The 27,923-nt window shown below is 44.7% G+C and overlaps 2 protein-coding genes across 2 annotated transcripts in view; one reads left to right on the top strand and one right to left on the bottom strand.

Moving 5' to 3' along the window:
• LOC125880938 (dynein regulatory complex protein 1-like) overlaps positions 1–27,923 on the bottom strand; it is a 480,097-nt gene that overhangs the window by 67,955 nt on the left and 384,219 nt on the right. The window lies entirely within an intron of this gene.
• Positions 364–27,901, top strand: jph3a (junctophilin 3a). Its single transcript, XM_049563656.1, has 7 exons — positions 364–449; positions 611–1,258; positions 1,380–2,342; positions 18,676–19,456; positions 20,448–20,572; positions 22,622–23,868; positions 26,023–27,901. The coding sequence occupies exons 3-7, from the start codon at positions 1,961–1,963 to the stop codon at positions 26,101–26,103; spliced, it is 2,616 nt and encodes an 871-aa protein (XP_049419613.1). The 5' UTR covers positions 364–449; positions 611–1,258; positions 1,380–1,960; the 3' UTR covers positions 26,104–27,901.

The raw sequence follows: 27,923 nt of genomic DNA on the forward strand, positions 1-27,923 counted from the left end.
AATGCGATAAAATAAATTAATTTATTTTAAACATAAAATATAAATGTTTTCTTTATTATTATTTTTTGCAATATTTATTTATTATTGTATTTAAAAATATTAATGTAGTTTATTATTTTTATTTTATGTTTGGGTTTTATGCATCTTTTTTTTCAGGTTTTGTATATGTCCCTATCTCAGTGAATATAATGTCACACCTTTACGTTGTAATCTTATCTAGTGATTGATTTGTTCTGGTTCTGTTCACCTGACTCTTCTTACCTGTGTAACAAAGGTTGAACTGTGACAGTCACCGCGGGAGACAACATCCAAAATGTTTGGACTCGTCTGCTTTACAAAGAAATAAAGACACAGCCCACAGTTCCCAGTCTGACCAGTTCACAGTGACACAGCTGGCGTCAATTCATCTTTGACACCGTTCCTCTGGTCACCATACAATCCAACAGATGGTGTGTTCAATGACAGATAGATTTCCAATACCATCATGCAGTAGTTATTGATTAGAACAATATTTACCATGTGACCGCTGTGACAGTAAAGAGGACTGTGATTGGTCGTCAGATCGTGGTGACGCTGGTGTATTTACAGATATGTATTTGTATGTTTACAGGTCAGTCTGGGTCTGATGAGGCTCCCTCAGCGACGGCTCCAGTCCATCGGTCTGCCTCCGAGACAACAGTGGAAAAGACTAACAACAATTAGGTTTTGGGGCGAGAGTGTCACGGGATCAATGAGCTCACAAACCTCCAGTTATCAGGAAAACAGATGCTGACTGACCAGATCTGAGTCTGGGAGGAGGAGAGGGTGAAATGAGGCTGGATAATTAGGAAGAGCAGGCTGTATCCCCGAAGGGAAAGAGCAGCCAGCTCCGTGCATGCAGCTATTCGCACCATCCCTCCGTCTCTATCTCTTTAAGAGCTGAGGGAAGGAGTGTGTGTGCGTGTGTGTGAGTGTGTGTGGGGGAGGGGTATTGGCTGGGGTGGAACAGTCCTGTAATGAGCAGATTTTAGAGAGAGAGAGAGAGAGAGAGGCCGAAAAACAAGAGAGGACAGATGACTTGGTGGATTTGGGATACAACAACAATCCAGGTTTCAGACGAGCGCTGAGATGGAGAGGACAAAGGGAAGAGGAGAGGAATAATTAATTTTGTCTTCTTCACATCCTCGTCTCCAGGAGAGGAGAGAGTGGCTCATCCTCGGATCACAGCAGAGCGGAGAGGAGGAAGAGGAGATATTCACTCTCCGTTATGTCTGCCGAGGTGTGTGTGTGAGGCTGAGGCTGTGTGTGGTTATGGATGTGTGTGTCTGAGCCTTGTTTCCAGGCCATGCTACAGCTACTACTTCTCTGATTTTTTTCTCTTTTTTTTTGATGGCGTACAGTGCAGCAGCATCCCCGTCCTGTCTCCCCCTCCGTGTGCCGGCGGTGCGGCAGGGATGTGTGGATGCTGTAATGTCTGATTGAGCCGAGCTCGGTCGCTGCTGCTGCCACCGCTCTGTGGGCCTCTGGGACTGCTGGAAAAGCCTAGGCCTCACTTGTCTGGAGCGCCCCGCTGCACGGGCTGAGGCGACGGGCCGGCGAGCTCCCCGGCTGCGAGGCTGCGTGGAGCAGGAAGGTGGAGGAGGAAGTGGAGGAGGAGGAGGATGAGAAGCACTCTGAGCCTGCATGCCCATGGGAAGCAGCATGCACGGCAGCTGCGTTCGTCACTCCAGACCCGTCGCTGAGGCTTAGGCTGCTTCTCCGTCATAAGGTGATGCTCTTCGGGCCACGTCCGGCTGCTTTTAAAACGAGGAGCTGGTGTTTTACGTCCTAAACTAAGAGGAGAGGGAGAGTCGAGGCCCTGCACCTCCATGCTACCAGATTCAAACGAGGCCTCCTCCCTCTTTGCTCCTCCTGAGTGAACCCGGCCTTTGTTTTTTCTTTCTCTTGACATTCTAAGGATTTGCCTAAACCTGTTTCATGCATGTCCACTGGAGGCAGGTTTGACTTTGATGACGGGGGGTCGTACTGCGGGGGGTGGGAGCAGGGTAAGGCCCACGGGCGAGGGGTCTGCACGGGGCCCCAGGGTCAGGGCGAGTATGCAGGTGCCTGGAGCCACGGCTTCGAGGTCCTGGGCGTGTACACGTGGCCCAGCGGGAACAGCTACCAGGGCACCTGGGCACAGGGCAAGCGGCATGGCATCGGAGTGGAGAGCAAGGGCCGCTGGGAGTACAGAGGGGAGTGGACGCAGGGGTTCAAAGGTCGCTACGGGCAGCTGGAGAGCACGGCGAGCGGAGCCCGGTACGAGGGGACGTGGAGCAACGGGCTGCAGGATGGATACGGCACTGAAACCTACTCTGATGGAGGTAAGACTGCTGAAACTCTTTCTCTTCCTGCATCTTCTCACTAACGTCGGCTCACAGATCAGATTCAGTCCCGTCTGACATCTCGTCTCTTCATCGTTCCACAAACTGACTCTCAGGCTGCAAGTGGAGCGACTTGCTTACTTAGCCTGCTGCTGAAATCTACTGTAACACATCTACGATGTAGGCTACATAAATAACATGTAGGTCACATCCACATGCATGGATGGATTACTGAGCAGGCCTACAGGGCCCAGGCCCAAGGGCCCCTGGGGCTTCAAGGGGCCCTTATCAGTAGTATTTAGTATAGTATCTGTGCAGAAGAGAGACAGAGTGGATCTGCTGTGGCAGAAAGCTCCAGACAGGAGTCAGTCGGCTTCTCTTCGTCTCCAGCATCAACTAAATATTCAGGATTATGTAAAGTATAAAAACTTAAGCTGCAGTTTTTCAACCAAAAGAACCTGAGAGTTTAACTCTGACACAGACACGAGACAACTACAGTAAGACACAAAACTACAAAAGAGATACAAATGACTACAAAAGATGCAAGGTGGCTACACAAAGACAAAAAGGGGCTACAAAGACGTGGAAATTATTAAAATAAGGTGCAAAAAGGGCTAAAAAGAGATGTTCAATGATTAAAAAAAAGATACTTAACAACTAAAATTAGATGCAAAATGACTGCAAGAGACGTAATAACAATAATGAGACACAAAATTATGACACAGATGCCAGTTGACTACAAAGAGACACAAGACAACTACAATGAGATGCAATGGAACTACAAACAGATGCAACAGGACTACAAAGAGATGCACAATAAATACAGAGACGCAACACAACTACGATGAGATACAAAATTACTGCCAGATTCAAAAGACTACAGTGAGAAACAAAATGAGATGCAAAACAACTACTATGGGATGCAAAATGACTACAAAGACACACAACACAACTGCAGTGAGACGCAAAATGACTATGAAGAGACATAAAATAAGCACCAGATGCAAAGTGAAAAATAAAATTACTACAAAGAACAACACAGCTACAAAGAGACACAACACAAATACAATGAGATGCAAAATGAATACAGTAAAAAAACAAAGTGACTACAAAGAGACACAAAACAACTACAGTCAGATGCAAAATGACTCAGAGACAAAAAGTGACAATCAAGAGCTGCAAAACCACGAACAACACACTCACGTCTCTTTTGAGTCTGGGTGTCTTGTTCCAGTGCAGGAGGGTGGGGGCCCATTACATGTTGGTGCTCAGGGGCCTCACAGCCTTTATATCCACCCATGTCCACATGATGAGGAGGTCTGTGTGTCTGTCCGTCTGACCGGCTTCAGTATGAAGGAGGTCTGTGTGTCTGTCCGTCTGACCGGCTTCAGTATGAAGGAGGTCTGTGTGTCTGTCCATCTGACCGGCCTCAATATGAAGGAGGTCTGTGTGTCTGTCCATCTGACCAGCTTCAGTATGAAGGAGATCTGTGTGTCTGTCCATCTGACCGGCCTCAGTATGAAGGAGGTCTGTGTGTCTGTCCATCTGACCAGCTTCAGTATGAAGGAGGTCTGTGTGTCTGTCCATCTGACCGGCCTCGGTATGAAGGAGGTCTGTGTGTCTGTCCATCTGACCGGCCTCAGTATGAAGGAGGTCTGTGTGTCTGTCCATCTGACCGGCCTCAATATGAAGGGGGTCTGTGTGTCTGTCCATCTGACCGGCCCAATATGAAGGGGGTCTGTGTGTCTGTCCGTCTGACCGGCCTCGGTACGAAGGAGGTCTGTGTGTCTGTCCATCTGACCAGCTTCAGTATGAAGGAGGTCTGTGTGTCTGTCCATCTGACCGGCCTCAGTATGAAGGAAGTCTGTCCATCTGACCGGCCTCAGTATGAAGGAGGTCTGTCCATCTGACCGGCCTCAGTATGAAGGAGGTCTGTCCGTCTGACTGGCCTCAGTATGAAGGAGGTCTGTGTGTCTGTCCATCTGACCGGCCTCAGTATGAAGGAGGTCTGTGTGTCTGACCAGCCTCAGTATGAAGGAGGTCTGTCCGTCTGACCGTCCTCAGTATGAAGGAGGTCTGTGTGTCTGTCCATCTGACCGGCCTCAGTATGAAGGAGGTCTGTGTGTCTGTCCATCTGACCGGCCTCAATATGAAGGAGGTCTGTGTGTCTGTCCGTCTGACCGGCCTCGGTACGAAGGAGGTCTGTGTGTCTGTCCATCTGACCAGCTTCAGTATGAAGGAGGTCTGTGTGTCTGTCCATCTGACCGGCCTCAGTATGAAGGAAGTCTGTCCATCTGACCGGCCTCAGTATGAAGGAGGTCTGTCTGTCTGACCGGCCTCAGTATGAAGGAGGTCTGTCCATCTGACCGGCCTCAGTATGAAGGAGGTCTGTCCGTCTGACTGGCCTCAGTATGAAGGAGGTCTGTGTGTCTGTCCATCTGACCGGCCTCAGTATGAAGGAGGTCTGTGTGTCTGACCAGCCTCAGTATGAAGGAGGTCTGTCCGTCTGACCGTCCTCAGTATGAAGGAGGTCTGTCTGTCTGACTGTCCTCAGTATGAAGGAGGTCTGTGTGTCTGTCTGTCTGACCGTCCTCAGTATGAAGGAGGTCTGTCCGTCTGACCGGCCTCAATATGAAGGAGGTCTGTCCATCTGACCGGCCTCAGTATGAAGGAGGTCTGTGTGTCTGTCCGTCTGACCGGCCTCAGTATGAAGGAGGTCTGTGTGTCTGTCCATCTGACCGGCCTCAGTATGAAGGAGGTCTGTGTGTCTGACCAGCCTCAGTATGAAGGAGGTCTGTCCGTCTGACCAGCCTCAGTATGAAGGAGGTCTGTCCGTCTGACCGTCCTCAGTATGAAGGAGGTCTGTGTGTCTGTCCATCTGACCGGCCTCAGTATGAAGGAGGTCTGTCCGTCTGACCGGCCTCAGTATGAAGGAGGTCTGTGTGTCTGACCGTCTGACTGTCCTCAGTATGAAGGAGGTCTGTGTGTCTGTCTGTCTGACCGTCCTCAGTATGAAGGAGGTCTGTCCGTCTGACCGGCCTCAGTATGAAGGAGGTCTGTCCATCTGACCGGCCTCAGTATGAAGGAGGTCTGTGTGTCTGTCCATCTGACCGGCCTCAGTATGAAGGAGGTCTGTCCGTCTGACCGTCCTCAGTATGAAGGAGGTCTGTCCGTCTGACCGGCCTCAGTATGAAGGAGGTCTGTGTGTCTGTCCATCTGACCAGCCTCCATCATTATGACATTATTAGATTATCAGACTGTGGACGCTGAAAGGAGGACGCCTGTTTCTAATATTAGAAATTAAACCGTGCTGAAATCTCATCACTTCCTGTGTTTAGAGACACACACACACACTTACAACAACACACCTTCACCCCTCTCCCCTCTGCATCACACCCTCTGTCGCTATGGTAACGCCGAGACAGCAGGTCAGCGTGTCACTAGAGACCAGCTCGCGCCTCTCCTGCTCCTGTGATTGGCTCCCTGTCTCCGTCAGTCTCGTTTGTAAATCTAGGCCGTTTGATAACCGATGCTGCCCGGCCCGCTCCGCCCGCTCCGCCCGCTGCCGAGCACCGCCCGGGGCCCGGATGATGGAGGCCAGGTCAGTAAGTGATGCAGGTGGAATGAAAACACGGTGTGTGTTCTCGTGTGTGTGTGTGTGTGTGTGTGTGTGTGTGTGTGTGTGTGTGTGTGTGTTCTCGTGTGTGTGTGTGTGTGTGTGTGTGTGTGTGTGTGTGTGTGTGTGTGTGCGCTGCATTGAAGGTGGAGGTTGTTTACCGGGAGGTGGAGGCTGGCTCACAGCGCGTGCACTAAGCCTCACATCCTCACACCTGCTGTTTTAACACGAGACCGTAAAATCTGAAACAAAGATGGAGGTGAGGAGAAGGAACACATATTAAAAAAAAAAAAAAAAAAAGACTGCGTCACGCGACAGCTCTGCTCCTCTCTTCCGCTCACGTGGAAGACCGCCGACAGATGAATATAGCACGCACGAGCTGACACATTTTCCACAACCCAATAAATGTGAAGGACGCTGTTTTACACACACGAACACACACACATGAACACACACACATGAACACACACACACACACACACACACTGATAGGCCTGTCAACACAGTGAGCTCTTAAAAATGATAATAAAATATCATGCAGCCTCGTGCACCGAGCGCGAGACAGTCCGTGTTGGTTTCAGCACCGCGGACAGCTCCTGATGCACAGACACTGAAACAGGAAGTCAGTTTTAGGAGTTTAAATCAGCTTTAATAAGGGAAATAAATGTCAGTAAATGAGACGATACTATGATTCAACAGGAGAAAATACTTATTCAGCAAAAATACAGAAAGTTACCTAAAAAAAAAAAGAATCAATTGAGGCTGAAGTTTGGTTCATCAGTTCTCACAGGACTCACCTGTAGACTCACCATACAGTTTATATATTCATCTGTTACTGGTACCTGTTTCTGCTGACAGTTAACAATGTGTTTGGGGGCGTCTGTAGCGTAGTGGATAGTGCGAGGTGATGCCTCGCTGCAGCGGTCGCGAGTTCGACTCCGGCTTGCGACCCTTTGCTGCATGTCATCCCCCCACTCTCTCTGTCTCCCCATTTCACTCTGTCCTGTATAATAAAGGCAAAAAGCCCAAAAAAATAATCTTAACAATGTGTTTGGCCATTTTGTACCACATGATGAGACAGGGAGTAAGGGACTGTTCTTTATTTATCAGAGGAGGAGGGTGACTTTGTCTTTTTTCTTGTATTTTGAGAGGCTACTGATATTTTTCCTTGAATCTTCCTGAGTGACAGACGGAAAATGCACGACCCTCGCTCCACCATCAATTAGCTGTTAGGTTTTTATAAAGTACCCTTTGATGTTTGAAAGTTGAAAATTCAAGATGAAATCCTGGAGTTGAAAAAAAGCCTCAGTTTTTCCCTCTTGTCGTGCTGGTTAGTTTGTGCAAACGAACAAACCGAAAAGTGATTTTTATCATTTTGTTGCAAAAAAAACTCTTACAAACTGCATATTTGTTGTGTTTCAACAGCTGTTTCTCCTTTAAAATGTATTTTGTTTTGTGTTTTTACTGTGGAAATCTTTAAAGTAAAGGATGATATATTAGGGACTGTTCTTTATTTATCAGAGGAGGGGGGTGGCTGGGGTGTGACTTCCCTGAAGCTACAGATATTTTTCCTTGAGCCTCCTGAGTGACTAGCAGAAAATGCACGACCCTCGCTCCACCATCAATTAGCTGTTAGGTTTTAATAACGTACACTTTAATGTTAGAAAGTTAAAAGCTGAAGATGAAATCCTGGAGTTGAAAAAAACCTCAGTTTTCCACTCTTGTCGTGCTGCTGGTTTGTTCCTGCAAACAGTTTCTTTGTAGAATACAGTGATTTTGATGATCGATACATTTTTTAAGCTTAGATTTGGTTGTGTTTTTCTCTTCTGACTGAGTGTTTACTGCACATGATGTGTCCAAAGACCATCCGAAATTCGAAAATCCAATGATAATTTCTGGTTGTACAGTTTCTGGCTGATAAATGGTGTCCTTCAGGCGATTTTTAAAGAAAACAGGCCTTCCAAAAAAATTTCATTAAAAATTGGCAGTAAGGTAAATACAAAAAAACAGCCATTTACAGTTGTTTGCCGCTCCCCTTAGCCATGATAACAAACCTAAGCCCCTCCCCAGTGCTTAAAAAATGATTTGACAAGCACCACAGAGCTAAACTTTTGGAATTTAGTCGTGCACACTGCATGTCATGTGACGAGGACCAACCAATCACAGCTGACAGATATATTTCCTTCTTCAGTAAATATCAGTCTGTGATAAACATGGAGGAGAAGCTGATCATGTTAGTGCAGAGCTGTCAGAGCTTTACGTCCGTCTCACAGCCAATATTTTAGCCCAATACTCGCTCAGAAAGCAGCGCATGGAAGAAGATCAGCAGGTTTATATCTTAGTAGGCTATGACACGGTGGTTGTTATGGTTGCTCAGCAACCTCAGACGCAACCCACCTCCGCACTCTTGAAAGCTGGCATGGAAAAGGTGCAAGAGTCTCACACAGCGCCTGACCTCGTGTTTTCCAGCTGGTTAAAGATGCAGCATGTGTATGGCCCCTGACTCCACCCAAATACACAGACTTATCTGATTGGATTGTCTCTAAGCCAATCACAGTGTTCCACATCATCTGAAGTGGACTGCAGTAGAGCCACGCCCCTTTTTTAACAAGCATGGCCGACCGTGAGGCAAGGAGGAAGAGTCAGGCACGTTTCAGTCCATTACTCAGGCTGTTACAGTGCATACTTTGTATTTAAGCAGTTTTTGAAGTGAACATGAAACATGTTGTTATATTACTGATACATGTCAGAATGTCACATGAAACATTTACAGCTCTTACTCTGGATTATTTCAGAATTATCTGTCCATTGGAACGGACGATGGATCTGTGTTTCATCAGAACATGAAATATTATTTAATCAGAGAAATACTGTTCTGATTTGATTTTCTAATGACACACTTAGCTGATATTGATCCTGATGATTATGTCCAAACAACTGTCGCACATACATTGTAAATGGACCACAAGCACTTTTGATTAGTGGTGGACTGTCGGACATTGAAAGCCAAGAACAGCCATGCTTGTAATTATCTTCAGATGCAGCATGAGCGACAGGCTGGTAAACTCCAGTAAATAGTCTGCACCATGATGTTTCAGTAGCCAGCAGAGCAGCGTCAGCTGTTAATGCTGGAGAAATGACAGTTTGTAAGTGTGCAGGAATGATTTGTAGTTGTAGAAAAAATGTAATGAAATTTTTTTTATACAACCTGTCACCTTGATTCTAAATTCTGATACACGAATAAGCCCCACTGGTTAACTGGTAAAAAACATACTTTATTTCTAAGTACACTGAATTTCCAGCACAAAGCTTTTATTTTGAAGTGCCGTTTCCTGCTGTAGAGTAAGAGACAGCTACTCAACAGAGACAGAAAACTAACTCAACAACATGTCCAAATGCCAGTGTGACACTGAATGTAATAAACTGTGAGGACCTTGAACTGATGACAAAGGAGTAATCTGGACCCTGTGGCTGGACCAGTTGGGAACCACAGCTGTGTAATATATTTTTTACTTTTGGTATTTTTAATAAATATTCAGATGGAGATACGTGTTCTGAACTTTTGAATGCAGGACCTTTATGTGTGGAGTATTTCCACACATACCCCCCCACCCACCACCAGCAGCAGACCTCAGATCAGATCTGAGAGGAGACAAATGAAACTTCACAGAGATCTGACACCTGTTTTGTTTCCTCAGGTCTGAAGTTTATTTTGATGTTTTGCAGCTGTGAGCGGCTCCTCAGATTCTGTTTGCATTGCATTGTGGGAGAATAGTGTCCATCAGCAACACCATCAAAAGGAAAAACTCTTTCATGTGTTCAGTGTTTTCACTGTTCTGACTTTACTGAATTTAAACTAAACACAACCTCCTCAAAACTCGAGTAGGATCAATGTGTAGCATGGAGTTGGGAAGCAGCTTCTGTCTGTGACCCACTTCCTGACTACATACTAATGCTGTGTGGTACTGTATGTTGTGTGTTCACTCTGACATGGCCCCATGATGAAGATTACATCATAATGAAATCAATGCATCAATAATTATAATCCAATAATAAAACAGACATTGTTATTCATTCTTAAATGGAATTTTCTGCATAATGAGAACTTTTATTTTTGGTACTTTAAAGTGTAACTCTGATATTTTCCAACCTGGACCCTGTTTACCCGTGTTTTTGTGTTGGACACTTCGTTTCCACTTACGTATGTGTACGGAGACAACCAAAGTCCATCCATTCCTCTGGGTATCTCCGTAATATCTGATGTGCTGTCCAGAATATTTCGGTGCAGAATTTACCGCGTTGTTATTATTGCGTACAAAAAAAGATTGAAATATTGTGCTTTTACGGTCGATTTAGGAGAGACCGTATGACAGTGTGTTAGCTTAGCTAACAGGCTGCTAACTAGCTAACAGGCTATTTCCTTTAACAAACAGCTCTATCTCTGTAGGGATCCTTTCTGTAGTGTTGTCAGACACTTAGAATAATAATCTGAGCCTGTCAGTGACAAAACTCCTCCCCTCTGTAATGTTTCGGTCCAGAAATTGCCTCGAGTACGTTCAGAAATTTGAACTTCCACAGTGGATTTCAGAGAGACTGTATGACAATGTGCTAGCTTAGCTAACAGGCTGCTAACTAGCTGTTGCCTGTCTTGATTGTCAAGTGAGTTGTATTCTGCTAAAATATGGTCATACATTATAACAAATGCACTTCCTGGGGTTGCACACTAGAGGCATCATCCGTGTATTTATGTATCTACAGACACCAGTCACATGCGTCAGTGGAAACGAGGCAGAGACTAATGGGAACAAGAGTAACATACAATAACAATCTGAGCCTGTCAGTGACAAAACAAACACTCTTAGTAGACGTACATCAACGTTCATGAACAGCCTGTTCATGCAGGTGACAGCGCTGTCTCTCAACACTCAACCAATTTCAAAAATGTCTTGATTTTCTTTTCTTTTCTTTCGTTATTAATAACAACTTTCAGTGTTGTGTTTTCAGCATGTCGTTTCCCTCTCCAGTGGCCACAACAAACAAACAAACAAAAATCAGTCCATCAATCAACACTGTTTTAGAGTCAGTTGATTTTGTTCTTTAGCTCCTGAAACAAATTAATTACACACTGAAATTGAGGCTTTAGTGTTGCACACTGGAAAAGTGACAAAACAGAAAATACTTAAATTCAGTCCTAAAAACACTCAGTTTTTGAGTGCGCTGTCAGCAGGCACTTTTCTCCCACAGTGCAGTGCATGAGGAAATGTGGGAATTGTGGGTGCTGATCAGAGCTGAATAATAATTGTATTATTTATAATAATAGTGGATGGTGGTGAGACAACACTAATTGCACACTAACTAAATTAGACTACAGTACAAACTGTATTTATTAAATCAGGACACAGTGACTCCTGTTTTTTATTTGTGAAAACACGGAGAGCAGCATGGAAAAACTTTTAAATCCTCTGTCAGGTTTTCATGTCAGCACCACAGACAGCTGCAGCTCCACACCACATACTGCTACAACTCAGGATCCGTTATTAAGAGTTTTCTGTTTTAGAGGATAAAAAAATCACTTTACTGATGTGATCGAACAGGAAATGATACAAAACATGACATCAACCAAAACTCGGATTTAGAAAGCTGCTGCTGTTAAACGTATCAAACAGAAACTTCAATGTTTTCAAACAGATTTAACTCATAGTGAAACTCTTCTGTTCACTCCTCACATTATTTGTCACTGAATCCTTTCCTCTTATGAACCTCTCTGAGCCGTGAGCTACGTGTTTGAAACCTGTGTGAAGAAGAGTTCACTGGAACAAACCATGATGACTCTGTAGTGCCGGTCATTAAGCGGCGCGATGGAGGAAACACCCAAAGTGGTCATTTCCCAGAAACTCATCACCACAATCATTTAATAGCTGTAATTATTTCCTCCAACACAACACAACAACATCAGTGATGTCACTGACTTTAACCAGCGGCGTCTCACAGTGAGCTCAGGGTGAAGAACATGAGTTTAATTTGAATACTGCTATAATTTGCTTTTTCTGACATTAAATGAATGTAAATCATCTCAGTTGAACGAGCTGCCGTCATATTTCAGGTTAATTTGAGGAAGCTGTGACAGTTCAGAGCAGATAAACACACTGGTTCTTTTTTATTGTTCATTTGTAGAGAGTTTTCCAACTTTCTGATTTATAGCCTGGTATCTTTTATTGTTTGTATTAATAAGAACAAACTTAATAAGACTGTGAATATGTCAGGCAAGATTACGGCAGTGGTGGGTCGAGTCCTGAAAGTCTATACTCGCGTAAAAGGACAATTGTGTGTTTCTTAAGATGACAAAATAAAACAACTGCACTTAATAAAACATGTTAAGTAAAGTGTAACAGGTAGGCTAATCACACAAATAAGGAAAATTGAAAAATGAAACATCTCTCCATCTCTTCCTCTTTGTGAAACAAAACAGTTTAAAGCCCCACAGATGACTGGCGACATCTAATGTTGGCTAGCAAACTACATTCTCACCAACAGTATCTGCAGCTGACTTCAGTGTTTTGAAAGAGTTTTTGGGAGGCAAAGCGAGCACTTCATAACTGTTGGTTTTTTTTAGATTTTTCTATAAAGTGTGTCCAGATGTGGTCAGAGACTGTCGCTAGGAGCTGCTTCTTGTCTCGTCTCTGTCATCATTGCATCGCTTCTTTTTCTCGCAGGCAGCAGGAAACTTTGCATCTGCAGTAGAGATGCTCCTCACATGGTGGTGTGAAGAGCATCTCTACTGCAGGTCGTAGTTTTGCATCTTTCCAGTTTCTTGGCAATCAGTGTGAGTATCCTCAGGATACACCTCTGATCCTGACCCTAACCTCATCTTTAGGTGTAACTCCTAAATATATTAACGGGTCTGAAGGGACATTTTCTCAGTTTCTATCAGGAGAGACTCATTCTGAGATAAAAGAATGTTTATATACATGTGCACAGAAGTAACAGTAATGTGAAAAGTCTTTGGCGTTTAGACCCCACCGTGATGTCATATATTCCAGGAGGGTGGCGAAGATGTAGTAGATTAAGGAACCCCCTCCCCCAAGGTGTCAAGACGCTGGTGGTGATGAGATGAGATGAAGAGGGAGCTGAGGATCTGGGTGTGAAGAGGAGTGGGCTTTTGATGAGCTCATCCTCGGCCCTGGATAAGGTGACTGGAGGTGAACGGGGTGGAGGAGCTGACAGAAGCAGAGAGGAGCAGAGTGAGTGACTGCTCATGCTGCTGATCACCAACGTGTACTGTCAGGTTGTTCCCCAAAAAGGCAAAATCGGGGTTCCAAAAAAGAAAACAGCTTAAAAGGACAGAAAGAAAACTGACTTAGTAAAAAAAAATACAGACGATGCAAGACAGAGCATCCGCTTTGGTCTGCGCAACGTAAATGTCGCCATTATCATCATGTCTGCATCGACCCCTGTGTGGACGTCTGCATGCACCCCATTTTTTGTGACTGTCTTGACTCTATTCATACCAAGCACGCCAGCTGTTCATGCTCCAATCTCTTGTTCTTTACTCCAGTCCAAGGGGCATCTACTTAGTTTCAGTTTCACCTGATGTTGGCAGTAGGAGGACGTTACGTCACCTCCCTGCCCTCCCGTTTACTTCAGAGGGTTGACATGGATCCTTCATTTTACTATGAAAGGAGCCACATGCGCATCAGCATGACCGCAGCTCTCCATAGGCATTCAGTACGGAAATCACGGCTGAGCCTTGTTGCTGTTCCCGCTTAGCTTTCACATTAAAACTCCTTATTAACACTCACTGTACACGTCCTGCTGAGCAGCAAACAGCAGACAGACACATTTAGAGACCAGCTGGTGAACACAGTGGAGCCAGAGACAGATATTTCCCTCAGGTGCTGGTGGAGACCAAAAACAGAGCTAAAAACAGAGACAATATTGGACTGACACTCATCACGTGACACAGACACAAAGATTCCTGGTGAATCATCAAGTTGCTCTGTGTCTAAATCAGCAGCTGATCAGCTAACGAGTTCAACATGGCTTATAACACGTAAACGTTCAGTTCTCCGCTTTGATTACGTTAATACAGTCTTTGGATTTTGGCTTTTAATGCTAACAGTTAACACCCGGTGGATGTTCCCTCTGGGCTGGGAGTGAGATACTGCCCCAAAAGAAGGAGCTCAAGTATCTCAGAGTCTTGTTCACAGTGAGGGTAGAATGAAGCGTGAGATGGATTGAGGTTTGGTGCAACATCTCTAGTGATGCAGGTGTTGGGCCGGAGCGTCGTGGTGAAGAGGGAGCTGAGTTGCAAGTCATAGCTTTTGATTTCCTGGTCTGTCTCAGTCCCAACCCTCACCTACAGTCATGAGCTCTGGGTAGTGACTGAAAGAATGAGATCGCATATAGTGGAAGTGGCCATAATGAGTTTCCTCTGAGGCGTGTCTGGGCTCAGCCTTAGAGATAGGGGGAGGAGTCAGACATCCGGAGTAAAGCTGCTGCTTCTTTGTGTATTAAGGGGTCAGTTGAGGTGATTCAGGCATCCGATCAGGATCCTCCTGGGCGCTTCCTGTTAGAGGTGCTCCGGGCACGTCCGACTGGTAGGAGGCCCCAGGGCAGTTGGCATGACAACATTTAAAAATGTGACTTATTCATGGACCCATGAGAAAACTGATTTGTATCTTTGATTTAGAAAATTAAACAATTTTAAATTGCAGATCCGCAAAAATGATTTAGAGGCCAGTTTTCTCTTTAAAATGTTCATGTTTCTTTTGATTAATGAAACTTAAGATTGTAGTTTCAGTTTTAAATGATGAGTCACTTACTTAATCAGGTGATCTGAGGATGATCAATAACAAGATAATTTGACAATCAGCTATCAATCAAAATATGTCTTTAGTCACTGAAAAAAATCACCAAACTCTCAAGTTGCAGCATCTCCAATGTTGTTGATCTTTGTAAAGTGAATATCTTTAAGTTTCGGGCTGTCAGTCACTATCTTGTCGGACATTTCAGAGACTGAATGATTCACGGAGAAAGTGATCATTAGACGCAGCCCTTGTTTCTGTCTCCTTGGTTGATTGATCACTCTGTTCTGTGAGTCAGAGGTGTGGGATGTGCTGAGGCTGAGCCCGGCTCGAGTGAAGGAAGTCAACACAGCTGTTACAATAACTTTCATGACATGAAAGTCTCTGAGCCTTGTCAGCAGGAGCTGCTGCTGCTCCTGTAAATGAAACTGACGAGCCGCGAGTTGAACAGGAGGCTGAAATATGAAACTGAGGATCTGCTCCACCTCTTGTTCCGCCGCCCTCGGGGGGTTTGAGGAGAGGATGGAGGGTTTAAGACGTTGACCTCCCCTTAAAGCAGACCTGCTTTGTTTTTAAGCCTCTGCGGGGAGCTCTCCTCCTTCCAAGAGGTCCAGGAGTCGATGGCAGATTATTTTTTGTTGGTGTTAAGATGAGGAGGAGGAGGAGGAGGAGGAGAGGACAGGACATGTGGGAACCTCTGTGGTTTCAACAGAGCTGATGGATTTCAATGTTTGTGTAGAGGAAAAGATTTTATTTTATTTATTGATCATTTTCAGAAGTTTTACAGAGAATTCACAACAAGCTGAGAACAACACGTCTGCTCCTCTGTTCCACAAATAATCAAACTGTCAAACTGTCGGCTCGCGCTTCAGCGCATCCTCAACACATCCACTAAGTACGTTTACTCTTTGCACTACTCTGTTTGTACTTTATGTAAGTACAAATCTGAGGTTCTTGTACTTGAGTATTTTCTTTATATGATACTTTCTACCTTATCTGACGGCTTTAGTTACTTTACAAATGAAGATTGTTACACAAAACCACATGAAGAGTTCATAGAATCTGGTGTTTTGTTAGAAATTAAACTCTCCAACAGTTTAAACAAGTCCAGATGAAAACATTAGTTCATGGTTCACATTAATGCAGCTCATTCTCACTCCTGATTTGTAAAAATACCGACGCTTGGTCAGCGGCCCTACGTGTCAAAATATGATGCTCTAGGTCCCCTCGTGCGTCAGTTTTGGATACATAACAATTTAAGCTTGTTACATGCATTTTGTCTTTTCAAAATAAACTCTATTTTCACAGGCAATGTACAGTTTCTGCTCGTCATACACTCTTTTTAGAACGTTGGTAACAACACTTTGTTTTTAGGTTTTCTTCCTCAGGTTTCAGCAACAAAAGCAGGTGGTTTGGTTAAAAAAAAAAACATTGTAGTTTGTCTTAGAATAAGTAGTTTGTTACTAACCAGTGTTGGGCTAATATATGATGTTTTAGCTGTAACAAAGGGCCAACAGGATTTCAGGTAATATTATTACATTCACAACGTCATGTAACACGTTACCACCTGGAATAAACTATTGTTTTCATTTTTCATTCATCCACACCGCTCCACCTCCGCCAGTATGTATCGTAGTATCAGAAAATTATCATCCGGAGGTTTTTGTGTGTTGTCATGTCATCACACGCTACATTAAGGAAGAGTGTTGGTGAGTTTCCATTAATACACCTACAACGTATCCTGTTCAGCTTTTACGTCCTAAGGCTGTCTGAAAGCAGCGCGGACAAGGAGCTGAACTCCGGTTTGTTTTTTTCCTCATCCTGGTGGTCGGCACATCTGGGTGATGTTAGTGTATGTTGGATGTGTTTCCATTCACATCTCTGACAGCTGCAGAGCAACACCGACACACAGTCCTATTCTTACATACACAACTCTCTCTGTGGTGATGCTGTAGCTGACCTGCACACTGGGAACAGGCGCTGTGGGTCAGCAGCTCAGATGTAATAATCTGCACTTGTCACAATGACTGACTCTGTTTGTTCTGTTTGCCGCCCAGTGTGTCTCGTACTGCTGCTAAAGGGTTCCTTGTAGCATCAGTGTCTGATGCCGAGGGCCACTGACCAAGGGATGGACACACACTGCAGGCTCCTGGGTAAAAGTTCAGAGTGTGTTTAATCCGTCCACCCTTAACAGGCTGGGAGTGAGAACCAGTTGATCATTCAATTAGTGGACTGATAGAAGATTGATGTGAAACTGTTTTGTTTCCTGAAGTCATTTTTCACATAAAATAATTCACATCACACACAGTAATCCTCTCGTCGTGTTGCAGTTTGTTGGTTTGTCTCTCTAATCTGTTGAATCTTAAACGGCTCAGGCACAAAGGCGTCAGATTTGCTGGATAAATACGAGCGCTCGGTCAGTTTTTAGAAAGTACATATGTCCTTCTCTGCAGCCGAGGAAATGCCAAATATCTGCTGTTATTCTGGGTTTATCTGATTTATTTTCACTGCCTTCATGTTGTGCCAACATGCCTCGGTTTGGCACCGAGTTATTTTAAAAGATTTTATTCCTGGTGTAGAGAGGCAACCACACAAAGCTTCACACAGGAGGAGGATCGATGCATAAAGTCTGTGGGACATCACAATATATCTGCTGTATCACGTTTGTTCGTCCACATCAGGAGACACTGTTGGCTCTTTTAGGCTGATAAGTACTACAGTACGTTTTTAGTAAACGTCTCATCAACTATTGCAGAGATTATAATGACATTTTACAAACATTCAACGCAATGATTTTCTGGTATTTAGTCATAAACCAAGGTTTTGGACAAATTTAGATTTTGACCTGATGATGGCAGGAGACTGGGGTCTGCGTACTGTCTGAGTCAATGTTGGCTTTTTATTTTTAGACTTAATTGACTTAATACTGTCACAGTGGGCACTTCTGACCTGCCATACATGCCTTGCTCTCACTCACCCGCCTCTCCACCACACCCACCTCATCAAGCCACCTGCTCTCACCTGTGGCTCATTACTCTCTGCCACTATAAAGACTCCAGCATCACGGACTCTTGTTGCCAGATTGTTCTTTGCAATATCCATGTAAGACTTTCTAGCGCTGATCCCCAGACTGCTTCCTCATCGCCGGCCTCGCCTGCCTCTCACTCTCCTGCTTCGTCTGCTCTCCGGTGAACCACTCAGCCTTCCTCGACCAAGAGCTCTGCCTCTTCCTTCCTGGTGTCTGTTCGCCTGTTCTCCAAGGCTGTGTGGAGAGACTGTAGTGAGTTTACCTGTCCTGCTGCCTGAGGTTTCCTGTGCTGTAGATTACCTCGCCGTGTGGCTGCACATTCAGCCTTTGTGTGCAGCGCGGAATCCACTCAGCTTCACCGCTGGTTGTTTGACTTTTTGCCGGAGCCACCCTGCCTACAGTCGGCTCCACACAGGTGTGATGGCTTCCCTCGTGTGTTCTCCTGGTTTTGGAGTCTCTGCTCATCTGACGTCACCTTCTGTCTGCTCTCTCATGGTACAGCTACTCGCCTGTTTTCAGCTTCGGCGATCCACACTGAGATCCCTGGACAAAACCTGTTTCTGGGAAGGCTCCGGGCCGAGATATTGACTGCTCACTTTGTGTTTATGAAAGCGATGCATTACAAACAGTCCTGACTGTCATCGGTGCTGATTGGAGTCTGAAACCCACGTGTCACAAATGTTTCTATTGGAAGTATAAAGCTCCTAAATGAGACTGTGAACATTAACTTCAACTTTAGAAGAACAGCAGAATAGACCCGTTCCCGTTAAAGCCATATTTCGATGTTGCCCAGGAATTGGCTAAGGACAGCACTGGTTGCAAATAGCATCTGCCATTAAAAGAAGGATGTAACTGTGACTCTGTCTGTGTCTGTTTGTCTTTCAGGAACCTACCAAGGCCAGTGGCTGGGCGGGATGCGTCACGGCTATGGCGTGCGGCAGAGTGTCCCGTACGGCATGGCGGCCGTCATCCTCTTCCCACTGCGAACATCCATAAACTCCCTCCGTTCTGAGCACAGCCACGGCCCTCCGGCTGTGCTGGAGGACGGCAGCGCCATCACACCCACAGATGGGGTGGTGGCTGGGCTGGCCGGGAGCCCCGTGGGCCGGGGTGGGTTTGCCTTGACGGCTCCGAGTGAAGCCGAGCGCCAGAGGAAGAGGAAAGGCCGCTTTCGGCAATCCATCCTGAGCGGCCTGAAGTTGCGGCGCTCTGAGTCCAAAAGCTCACTGGCCAGTCAGCTCAGCAAGCAGAGCTCCTTCTGCAGCGAGGCCGGCATGAGCACCGTCAGCTCTGCTGCGTCTGACATCCACTCTAATACCAGCGAGAGCGAACAGGGCGCTCCTGTGGACGCCACTGTCACTGAAATGTATGCTGGTGAGTGGCGGAGTGACCAGAGGGCTGGCTGGGGCGTGAGCCGGCGCTCAGACGGCCTGCGTTATGAAGGTGAATGGGCGGCGAACAAGAGGCACGGGTACGGATGCACCACATTCCCTGATGGCACCAAGGAGGAGGGGAAGTACAAGCAGAATGTGTTGGTGAGCGGGAAACGCAAGAACCTGATCCCACTGAGGGCCAGTAAGATCAGAGAGAAGGTGGACCGCGCCGTGGAGGCTGCCGAGAAGGCTGCAGACATCTCCAAACAGAAAGCTGAGATCGCCATGTCCAGGTAACATGTTCTCTTTTCAGAAGGGGTGGAGTTCCAGATCCTTTATGTAAAGGGACAGTTCACCCCAAATCAAAAATTACCTGTAGTGCTATTTATCACCCCGGATAGTTTTGGTGTGAGTTGCTGAGTGTTGGAGATATCGGCCGTACAGATGTCTGCCTTCTCTCCAGTATAATAGAACTAGATGGGACTTGGCTTGTGGTGCTCAAAGTGCCAAAAATAAAATACGTTTGACAAACTCAGCATCAATGTCTCTTTCTAGGAATCATGACCCAGTAACTCAAGATAATCCACAGACCTTGTTGTGAGCAGTTTCATGCAGGAACTATTTTCATTCTGCCAAATATACATGCCAACCGTATCACTACGCAGAGGGAAGGGTGCGTCTACTGCTAGCTCACCTAGCACCGCTGAGCTACAGCAGCTAATGTTACAGCTCGCGGGTGGATGTAATTCAGTAGAAAGCAAATGGTCACAAATCTCATCAAACATTAAACAAATCAGATAAAAACTTTGAAATATAACCAGTGAACATCTTCTGCTCATGAGCTCTGGATTGTGGCGCAGAAAGTATTCAATACATGTGTTGAAAGCGTCGCTGATTTTAGCATCTGTTGCTTTTACAGGATGTAATGTCTCTGAAGATATCAGATCATACAACACAATGCATATTGACATGTGGCTGTATAATATATGTATTTGTTTTAGGTCTAGTTGTTAAAATGAGAGTCACAAACTTTAAAAGGCTACTTTTCAATTAAATTCCTCTTCTTCCCTGTCAGTCAGTTTTTCTCTCTGAAACTTCCAAAACAAGACAAACTAACAATGAAATAAATACTGAGTCAACAATTCACAGAAAGTTCAGAGAGCTAAACATGTTTCCTGGATGTGATGTTATGAAGGTAAAGCAGAGAGCAGGGACCAAACAAAGCAGTAATAATAACCATCATAGCTTCAGTCTGACTGCGGTGTTTCTACCTGTCCTGTTCAGGATGAGCCATGCTCGTGGGAAGGCGGAGGCAGCTGAAGGAGTGGCGCAGAAGGCCATGGAGGAGTGTCGACTGGCCCGGATCGCTGCCAAAGAGCTCTCTCCCTCCTTCCACATCTACGGGAACGGTGAGTGGACGACACAGAAGAGGGTCCAAACTTATTTCCAGTAAATTCTCATGCTGCTCTGAATAACCTCTTTATTTAATCAAATGTTTACAACACAGAATAACAATAAGATTTTTAGCATTTAACAGATGTTTGATTGTAAAAACATTATGATTGTGTCAGCAGACACATTAATTTTTATCATATGGAGATTATTTACCAGCAGCTCTGACTGTATGTCTCATATATTTTGATTCATTTAGAGAATCATTTAAAACCTGCAGCTGTCTGCTAACCAACAAAGGAGCTGGTACTTTTTGCTGGATATTAGAATACAGATACTCATGTAATCACGTTGCAATGATTGGTTGATTAAATGTTTAGATGAGAGACAGAAAAATAATCTAGTGTTGCGTAAGTAGGGCTGCAAAAAGGGACGTAAATGTAGACAGTGCCGGCAGTGCGGTTGCGCTCACATTAAATAAAAAATGGTGCCATTTGCCATCTACAGGCTGTGTGCCTTCAAAAATACAAACCCACCTCAGTCATAATTTTCTTGTCTTTTCATTTGGTAAAATAGCCAGTGGCAATCTATAACAACATAATATGCTTACTCTACATGAACTGGAAAAACTATGAATAAACTATATATATATATATAAAAAAACTATTCAATTTAATGACATTCTTATTTTCTTTGATATTTTTGTCATATGATTTTTGCAATTACGATTGTTGGGCCTAATATCAAGTCTTTATTTGATCATGTGACAAGACGATACGACACAGGGGCTGGTTTAGGTGCTAAATCTGTCATGACTGCCGAGCTGAGCACATCTGCAGCTCCAATGAGCAGTCATGACTTTTAAACATAGAAGCAGCAGTAAGAAAAAGACAAGAAGGAAATGAAGAGGAGGAAAAAGTAGCAAAGCTCCCTACATTTTTACAAACACTTGGCAGTGGTGTGTGTGTGTGTGTGTGTGTGTGTGTGTGTGTGAACCATATAACTAGTAATGAGTGTACACTTGGGCCCGTCACACCAGTGTGCAGTGGGGCGTGTGGTAACTACCTTACGCCACTGGCTGCAACTAGTGATTATTTACATTCAGTCAACGGCCCCTTCGCTTAGCCCCACCCCCTTGGTTACTGTCGTCAAGCTTGTTGAGTCAGTATGGTGTTTTTAACACTATCAGTGAGACATTACATTGGAAGTAATAGCAAATTTCTGGAATAATAGTTCTAATATTAGAAATAGTATAATAATATAAATATAGTTGCAAGCAGCAATTTTCACTTTTATTATTTAATTTTATTTTACTTCACACTAATAAACAAAATTAGTGTCTAAAGTCACTGAAAACAACATTAACAGTTTTATACTGCCTCGTTTTTCCCTTTTAAATGTTGAGCACTGAACGGTCCTCATGGAATGACTCAACTTATTCATTTGCAAAGATTGTTGCTGTGTGTCATTACATTATCCTGTTTGGATAGCTTACAAAATATACAGCATTACTTTTTCTTTTGGCTCTTCTCTTTTATTCAGTTTAAGTTTTATTGCCAAATTTCGGCCCACTTTTATGTTGCTCCAATTCCCCCAGAGACCCGAGTTGTAACAATGAGTCATGAGTCGTGACTGAATGAAAAGAAAGGAAGCAAATGATGGAGTCATTATCTTCATTTAAAATCTACATAAAAAGATGTTTAAGTACCTGGACTTAATAAAATATATATATATATATAGATATATATATTTTAAACATGTGGATTTACAGTGGGCTTAGTGTTTACTTTCATATTTTGATCTCATAATAAAGTACAGAGGATTAAAGCCTCCGAGAATTCAAACCAAATCAAGTGTATTCACTTAGTTAATCCTCTCTAAGCTGACAGTGACTGTCAGCACCAGATGCAGTTTGTATGCAGCTTTTCTCTCCTTTTGTTACCCTGCATGCTAATAACACTGACACACACACACACACACACACACACACACACACACGGTGATGGACTCGCTGTGGCTCGGTGCCAGGTCTCCTCACTGGTGTTATTCTCCCACTGTTTTCGTAGGGCTCGAATGTCAGAGGCCCAAGCACCAGGACGGCAAGGACAAAGACCATGAGGTGATCTCCACGGGAACAGACAGTCCGGAGCTGTGCACGCCGGACACAACGCCGCCTGTAATAACACCTGATCTCAGCCCCGTGCTGAGCGTGCCCACCTCGCCCCCCCACAGCCCGCCCAAGCACGCCCATCGCCCCAGAAATGCTTGCTTCATGCGCCAGAGCGCTGTGGACGATCAGGGCGGGGCAGAGATCCAGGTGCTGGTGGAGGGGCGGGGCATGGATCTGCCCAGGGGCGGGGCTAACAATTGGACTGATGACATGTATCCGGACCGCGGGGGCAGCAGCCGCTCCACCACACCCTCCCTCCTGGAGGAGCAGGAGGGCCAAATTAACGGCCACGAGCAAGCCCCCCTGTCCAACCACAGACCACGGGAGAAATCCTCGTCCAATCACAAGTCCCGGGAGCACGCCTCCTCCTACAGAGCGTGGGAGCACTCCTTGTCCAACCAAAAGCCCTCCAAGCAAGCCTCTTCCAATCACAAGTCGAGGGAGTACTCGTCCTCCAATCACAAAACATGGGATCATTCTTCCACCAATCACAAGGCCTGCGAGCATGCCTCTTCCAACTACAAGCCGCAGGTGCACATTTTATCCAATCACAAGGCCTTGGAACATAACATGTCCAATCACAAGACTTCTGAGCATGCTTCTTCCAATCACAAGTCCCAAGATTATATCTCCTCCAATCACAATGCAAAGGACCACGTCTCCTCTAGTTACAACCCTCGAGAGCATGTCTACTCCAACCACCATCCAAAGCAGCACAACCCCTCCAACCACAAGCTTAACGAGCATGCTGTAATCGACCAAAGGCTAGACGGCCTCACCGGGGGCTGGACTGCTGAAAGCACCCTTAGGTGGAGCCCCGCCCACTCGCGCCTCACAGAGCAGGACGAGGAGAGGATGAATGACTATACGGTGGACATGAGGCTCCAGTGTCCGGACTCGCAGACGTCTCGGGGGCTGGGCCCAGAGTCCCCGGCCCCCAAAAACAACAGGCTGCGATCGCGAGGCCTTCGGCCGGTCAGAGAGGGATCCATGGACTCTGTACAGATGCTGGACAACCTGAATGTGGGGGCAGAGCTGGAGGAGTGGCCGCTGCACAGGGACCTCACCCTCTCCCCACCCCTCAAGTCTCAGCCCATCACTCTGGAGCAGGAAGGAGAGCATCTCACCCTCAAATCAAACTCAGTGAGTCAGCACGCTTCCTGTCTGCCTTGAATCCCTTTATATGCTGAGGGTTCATCACAGCAACTGAATCATCGAAAGAATAACCAAGAGTTTAATACTTCCACAGGTTAAACATGAGAGCGACAACATGTTAACCAGTGAGCTTTAGAGGCATTGGCAGCCTCGGCTAGCAGTTTCCCTCTGCTTCCAGTCTTTATGCTAAGCTAAGCTAATCACCTGTAAGCCCTCATACTTCAGGTATAGACAGAAGACTTAGCGTCAAAGTTTCAGCAAGGAAGCAAAAAATAATAGGTCCAATATGTAAAATTTGACTTTATGATTTTAAGGACACACAGAATGTTCGTTTTCATTTTTATACCAAAATGAGCTCCATTCTGTCGTCGTGTTCTCAGTTCTGAAATAGATGATGTACCCATATGGGCTAAATCACTGTGACGTCGCGCCAACAACAGTCACTTCCAGATAGATGACTGGCAACTAATTTGAATTGAGCAGATATGTAAAATCATCAAACTTTTATTACTGTTGTCGTTTTCAGCTGTAACTGTAGAATTTAAAGATACATAGTGAAACGTGGTGGTCCGGCTGACCTAGGTTGGCCTTTTTTAAGTGGCTTGAGGCAGCGTTTGCTCTGTGCTGTTTGATTTTGTGAAAGGGATGCGAGAGCTTTCTACCTGGAAATGATTGTAGCTAAACATTGTGTCACATCGGTCTATACTCACAACGTTCCTCTGGGTGCTCTCTGCGTCATCTAGAGCAGTGGTTCCCAACTGGTGAGTCTTGGTTCTAAAGTGGGTCGTGGGTCCATTCTGAATGGTGTTAATTTCGTTGATGAAAATTTTGGCGACAGTTTTTTGGCAACAACCTTTTTCCATGACAAAAACGAAACAATAACAGGCTAAATATAGATCTTGATCATAAAAACTAAGATGAAATCTATGATTAATTTGCATTGATAAATTGAAAATGTTAGTGGTGGACTACTGGACATGCCATGCCTGAGAGCGGCTGCGCTTCTGATTATCTTCAAATGCAGCATGAGCAACAGGCCGTTAACTCCAGTAAATAGTCTGCACCAGTAGCCAGCAGAAACAGTCAGAGCGGAGCAGCGAAAGCTGTTAATCCTGCAGAAATGACCGTTTGTAAGTGTGCAGAAATTATTTGTTGTTGTTAAAAAAAAATGTCTACATGGATAAAAAACAACAACATAGAAAACATAATGATTCAAAGTTAAATTAAATGTCATGAATTTTTGTTTGAACATTTTCATCTACGAAGATTTAATCTTAAATAGCTGTCAAAATTAACATTGACCGCAAGTGACTCACAAACATGTCAAATTTGTACAGTGAATTTCCAGCACAGAGCTTTTATTTTGAAGTGCAATTTCCTGCCATAGAGTGAGTTACTAATGGACAGCTACTTGCCAGAGACAGCAACCTAATTTGGCAACACAACCAATTGACACTAGTACGAAACTGAATATATTAAACTGTGTGAACCTTGAGCTGATGACTGAGGACAAGTCTGGACCAGTTGGGAACCAGTGATCTAGAACATTTATCCCAGTTAGCTGTTGGTGGAGCAGCTCCAGACTTTATACCAGCGAGACAGCTGTTCATGTTTACTAATATTTTGGACCGTCTCAGACAATAGGAATAATGTATGATTATGAAAGTGGGCGTAGTTCCACTTAAAGGATTTATTACAACCTTGATCCCTTTTAACAGCCACTTCTTCTCAGTTGAAGCTGACTTCATGTTTTTCTTTTATCAGTTTGCACAGAGAGCTGAAGTCCCTCCCCTTCCAACGTCCACCACGGGACCTTGTATCAGGAAAAATGTCTACAGTCGTCAACATGGAGAGATGTTCTGATCCTGTTTGTGTCATTAATCACACATGTTGTTTGTCAATTTAAAAGATGATTTTGCAAGTTAAGAAAGTCGCAGTGTGTCGTAGGTTAGTCGTAGTTAATCGCTCAGTCGACAACAGCTCTCGTCTTACTCGATATACGTCTGTACTGTACATATTTTTATTAAATAAGGTCCCATGATGGACAGGGGAGTGGGAGGGACTACACATCTGTTTTGAGAGAACTTGTGCATGAACTGGACTAACTTCTTCTTCCTTTTCTCCTTCTCTCCTCTCTTTCAGGGCTCCAGCTCTATTCTGGTGGTTATGGTCATTTTACTCAATATTGGAGTAGCCATTCTTTTCATTCACTTCTTTATTTAAGCTTATACAGGTATGATCTACTAAGACTTATTGATAACTACGGTATATTATATTATTACTTACTGAGACGGACATTCTGCCTATTCGACTGGAGCCCGCAGCCCGAGTGACGGACACAGCAGAGCCTTTCTATTGTTGCTACTGGTCTTTTCCACCTCTGTTGAAGCCCGTTTCAGTTTCTACGAAAGCACCGTTTCCTTTTCAGATGCTTATTTTGAGCTTGCAACCATAGAAAAGAAAGTAAGAATAAAGAGCGCAGCTTTAAACTAGCGTGGTGTATCGGGACACACGTGCATGGGTGTCCATCAGCTGTTCAATGGACTGGAGATGGCACAGGCAGTTTTGCCCATTTTTCCATCACCCTAGACGAGAATACAGCAACCCTTGTTTCCTGGTTATCATGAGAGACATGCTAACCAAGAGCATGGCACACACTCCAGACAATAACCCCCCCCCCAACCCTTTCCCCTGTCGGCCCCCATCCACCAGTCTCTAACCCCTATTCGCACTATGCGCTACATACAGAACTATGCTGCAAGAGTAGATCCATTTTAAAGGGCTCCGTCATTATTCTTTTCTTTTTTCCACTACGAACTGCACACACAACCATTGCATGAGGCTGTGTGGGGTTTTAAAAGTGCATTTTCTATCCCTTTAACATCACTGTTCTGTCCTCATTTGTACGCACTCCATCCTGGTTGTCACCTCACGTCCAGTCAGAATCACCGAATCCGAGCGCATCGGATTCATCAGCGACCAACACACTCCAAGACCCATGAGTCTAAACCTCGAGGAACTTCCTGAATTTATTGTTAAGTGAAACACATTCGCACGCAAAAAAAGAAAAGAAAAAAAAAACATACACATTTAACTGCTGACATACTGAGGAGGGTTCAGCCTTGCCCCTTTGTACAGCCTTGAGACTGTTATGTTATAACCACTAATTCTACTATATATGTGTATGTGTCATTATTATCAAAGTTTGTTACTTTTTTGCAGTTTGCAAGACAGAGAGAATGCTGAGTGCCTCGTATTTATTCATTTTTCCGTCTCTAATTTATTTAAAAAACCCCGACCCAAGATAATAAAACACCCAGGCTGAGAGGAGACAAATAACCTTCAACATTAAGAAAGGTGACCCCGCCCTTCCCGCCCAACACACACTCTCTCTCACACACACACACACACACACACACACACACATACAAACACACAGACACGACACACACTCAAACCTCCCTTCCACCCTGAAATGGCATGCACTGTTTTGTCTCTCTCTCCCTTTAGGACCAGTCAAAAAGGGAAAAATGGGGTTTCTACGGTGTCATTTCCAGACACTTTTTGGGCCGGATGAGATTTTTTTCAGCATGTTTGTTCAGCCTGCTCAATCTGGTGTCAGTTTGTGAGTTTCTCCCTCTCGTCTCTTTTAATCCAGCAACACAAGGCTACGTGAGACATGGAGAGCAGTGTAAAATAAACGCTAGCTTTTAAACTCTCAGTGGATTTACCGAAACGTCCTGAGTTTATGAATGATATAAAAAGAAACTCTCTGCTACTGTATGTTTTATACTTCGCACCCAGTGGCATCATCATGTTGTGACATCATTGCATGCCCGAGCATGCTCTTTCTTACTCTTTGGTTTATGAGGTTGTTTCGAAGTTAATGTGGAGAAAATAATGAAATGTTTGAAATTAACCAGTTTGTTGTGGTTTATTGCTGCCGTCTCGCCTTTTCAGTCACATGATTCAGTTTCATAAAGGTGGTGAAGAACATCATAGATGAACACATGAATAAACAGCAAAGATTTATGGTTATATTT

The sequence above is a fragment of the Epinephelus fuscoguttatus genome, linkage group LG2 (assembly GCF_011397635.1).
Source record: "Epinephelus fuscoguttatus linkage group LG2, E.fuscoguttatus.final_Chr_v1".
Taxonomy (NCBI): Eukaryota; Metazoa; Chordata; class Actinopteri; order Perciformes; family Serranidae; genus Epinephelus; species Epinephelus fuscoguttatus.

What these genes read in the sequence shown, in the direction of transcription:
- jph3a (XM_049563656.1), top strand. Translation starts at nt 1,961, where the DNA reads ATGTCCACTGGAGGCAGGTTTGACTTTGATGACGGGGGGTCGTACTGC. An exon ending in GCTGAGATCGCCATGTCCAG is followed by an intron (nt 19,457 to 20,447) that starts GTAACATGTTCT and finishes TGTCCTGTTCAG; the next exon opens with GATGAGCCATGCTCGTGGGA. An exon ending in CTTCCACATCTACGGGAACG is followed by an intron (nt 20,573 to 22,621) that starts GTGAGTGGACGA and finishes CTGTTTTCGTAG; the next exon opens with GGCTCGAATGTCAGAGGCCC.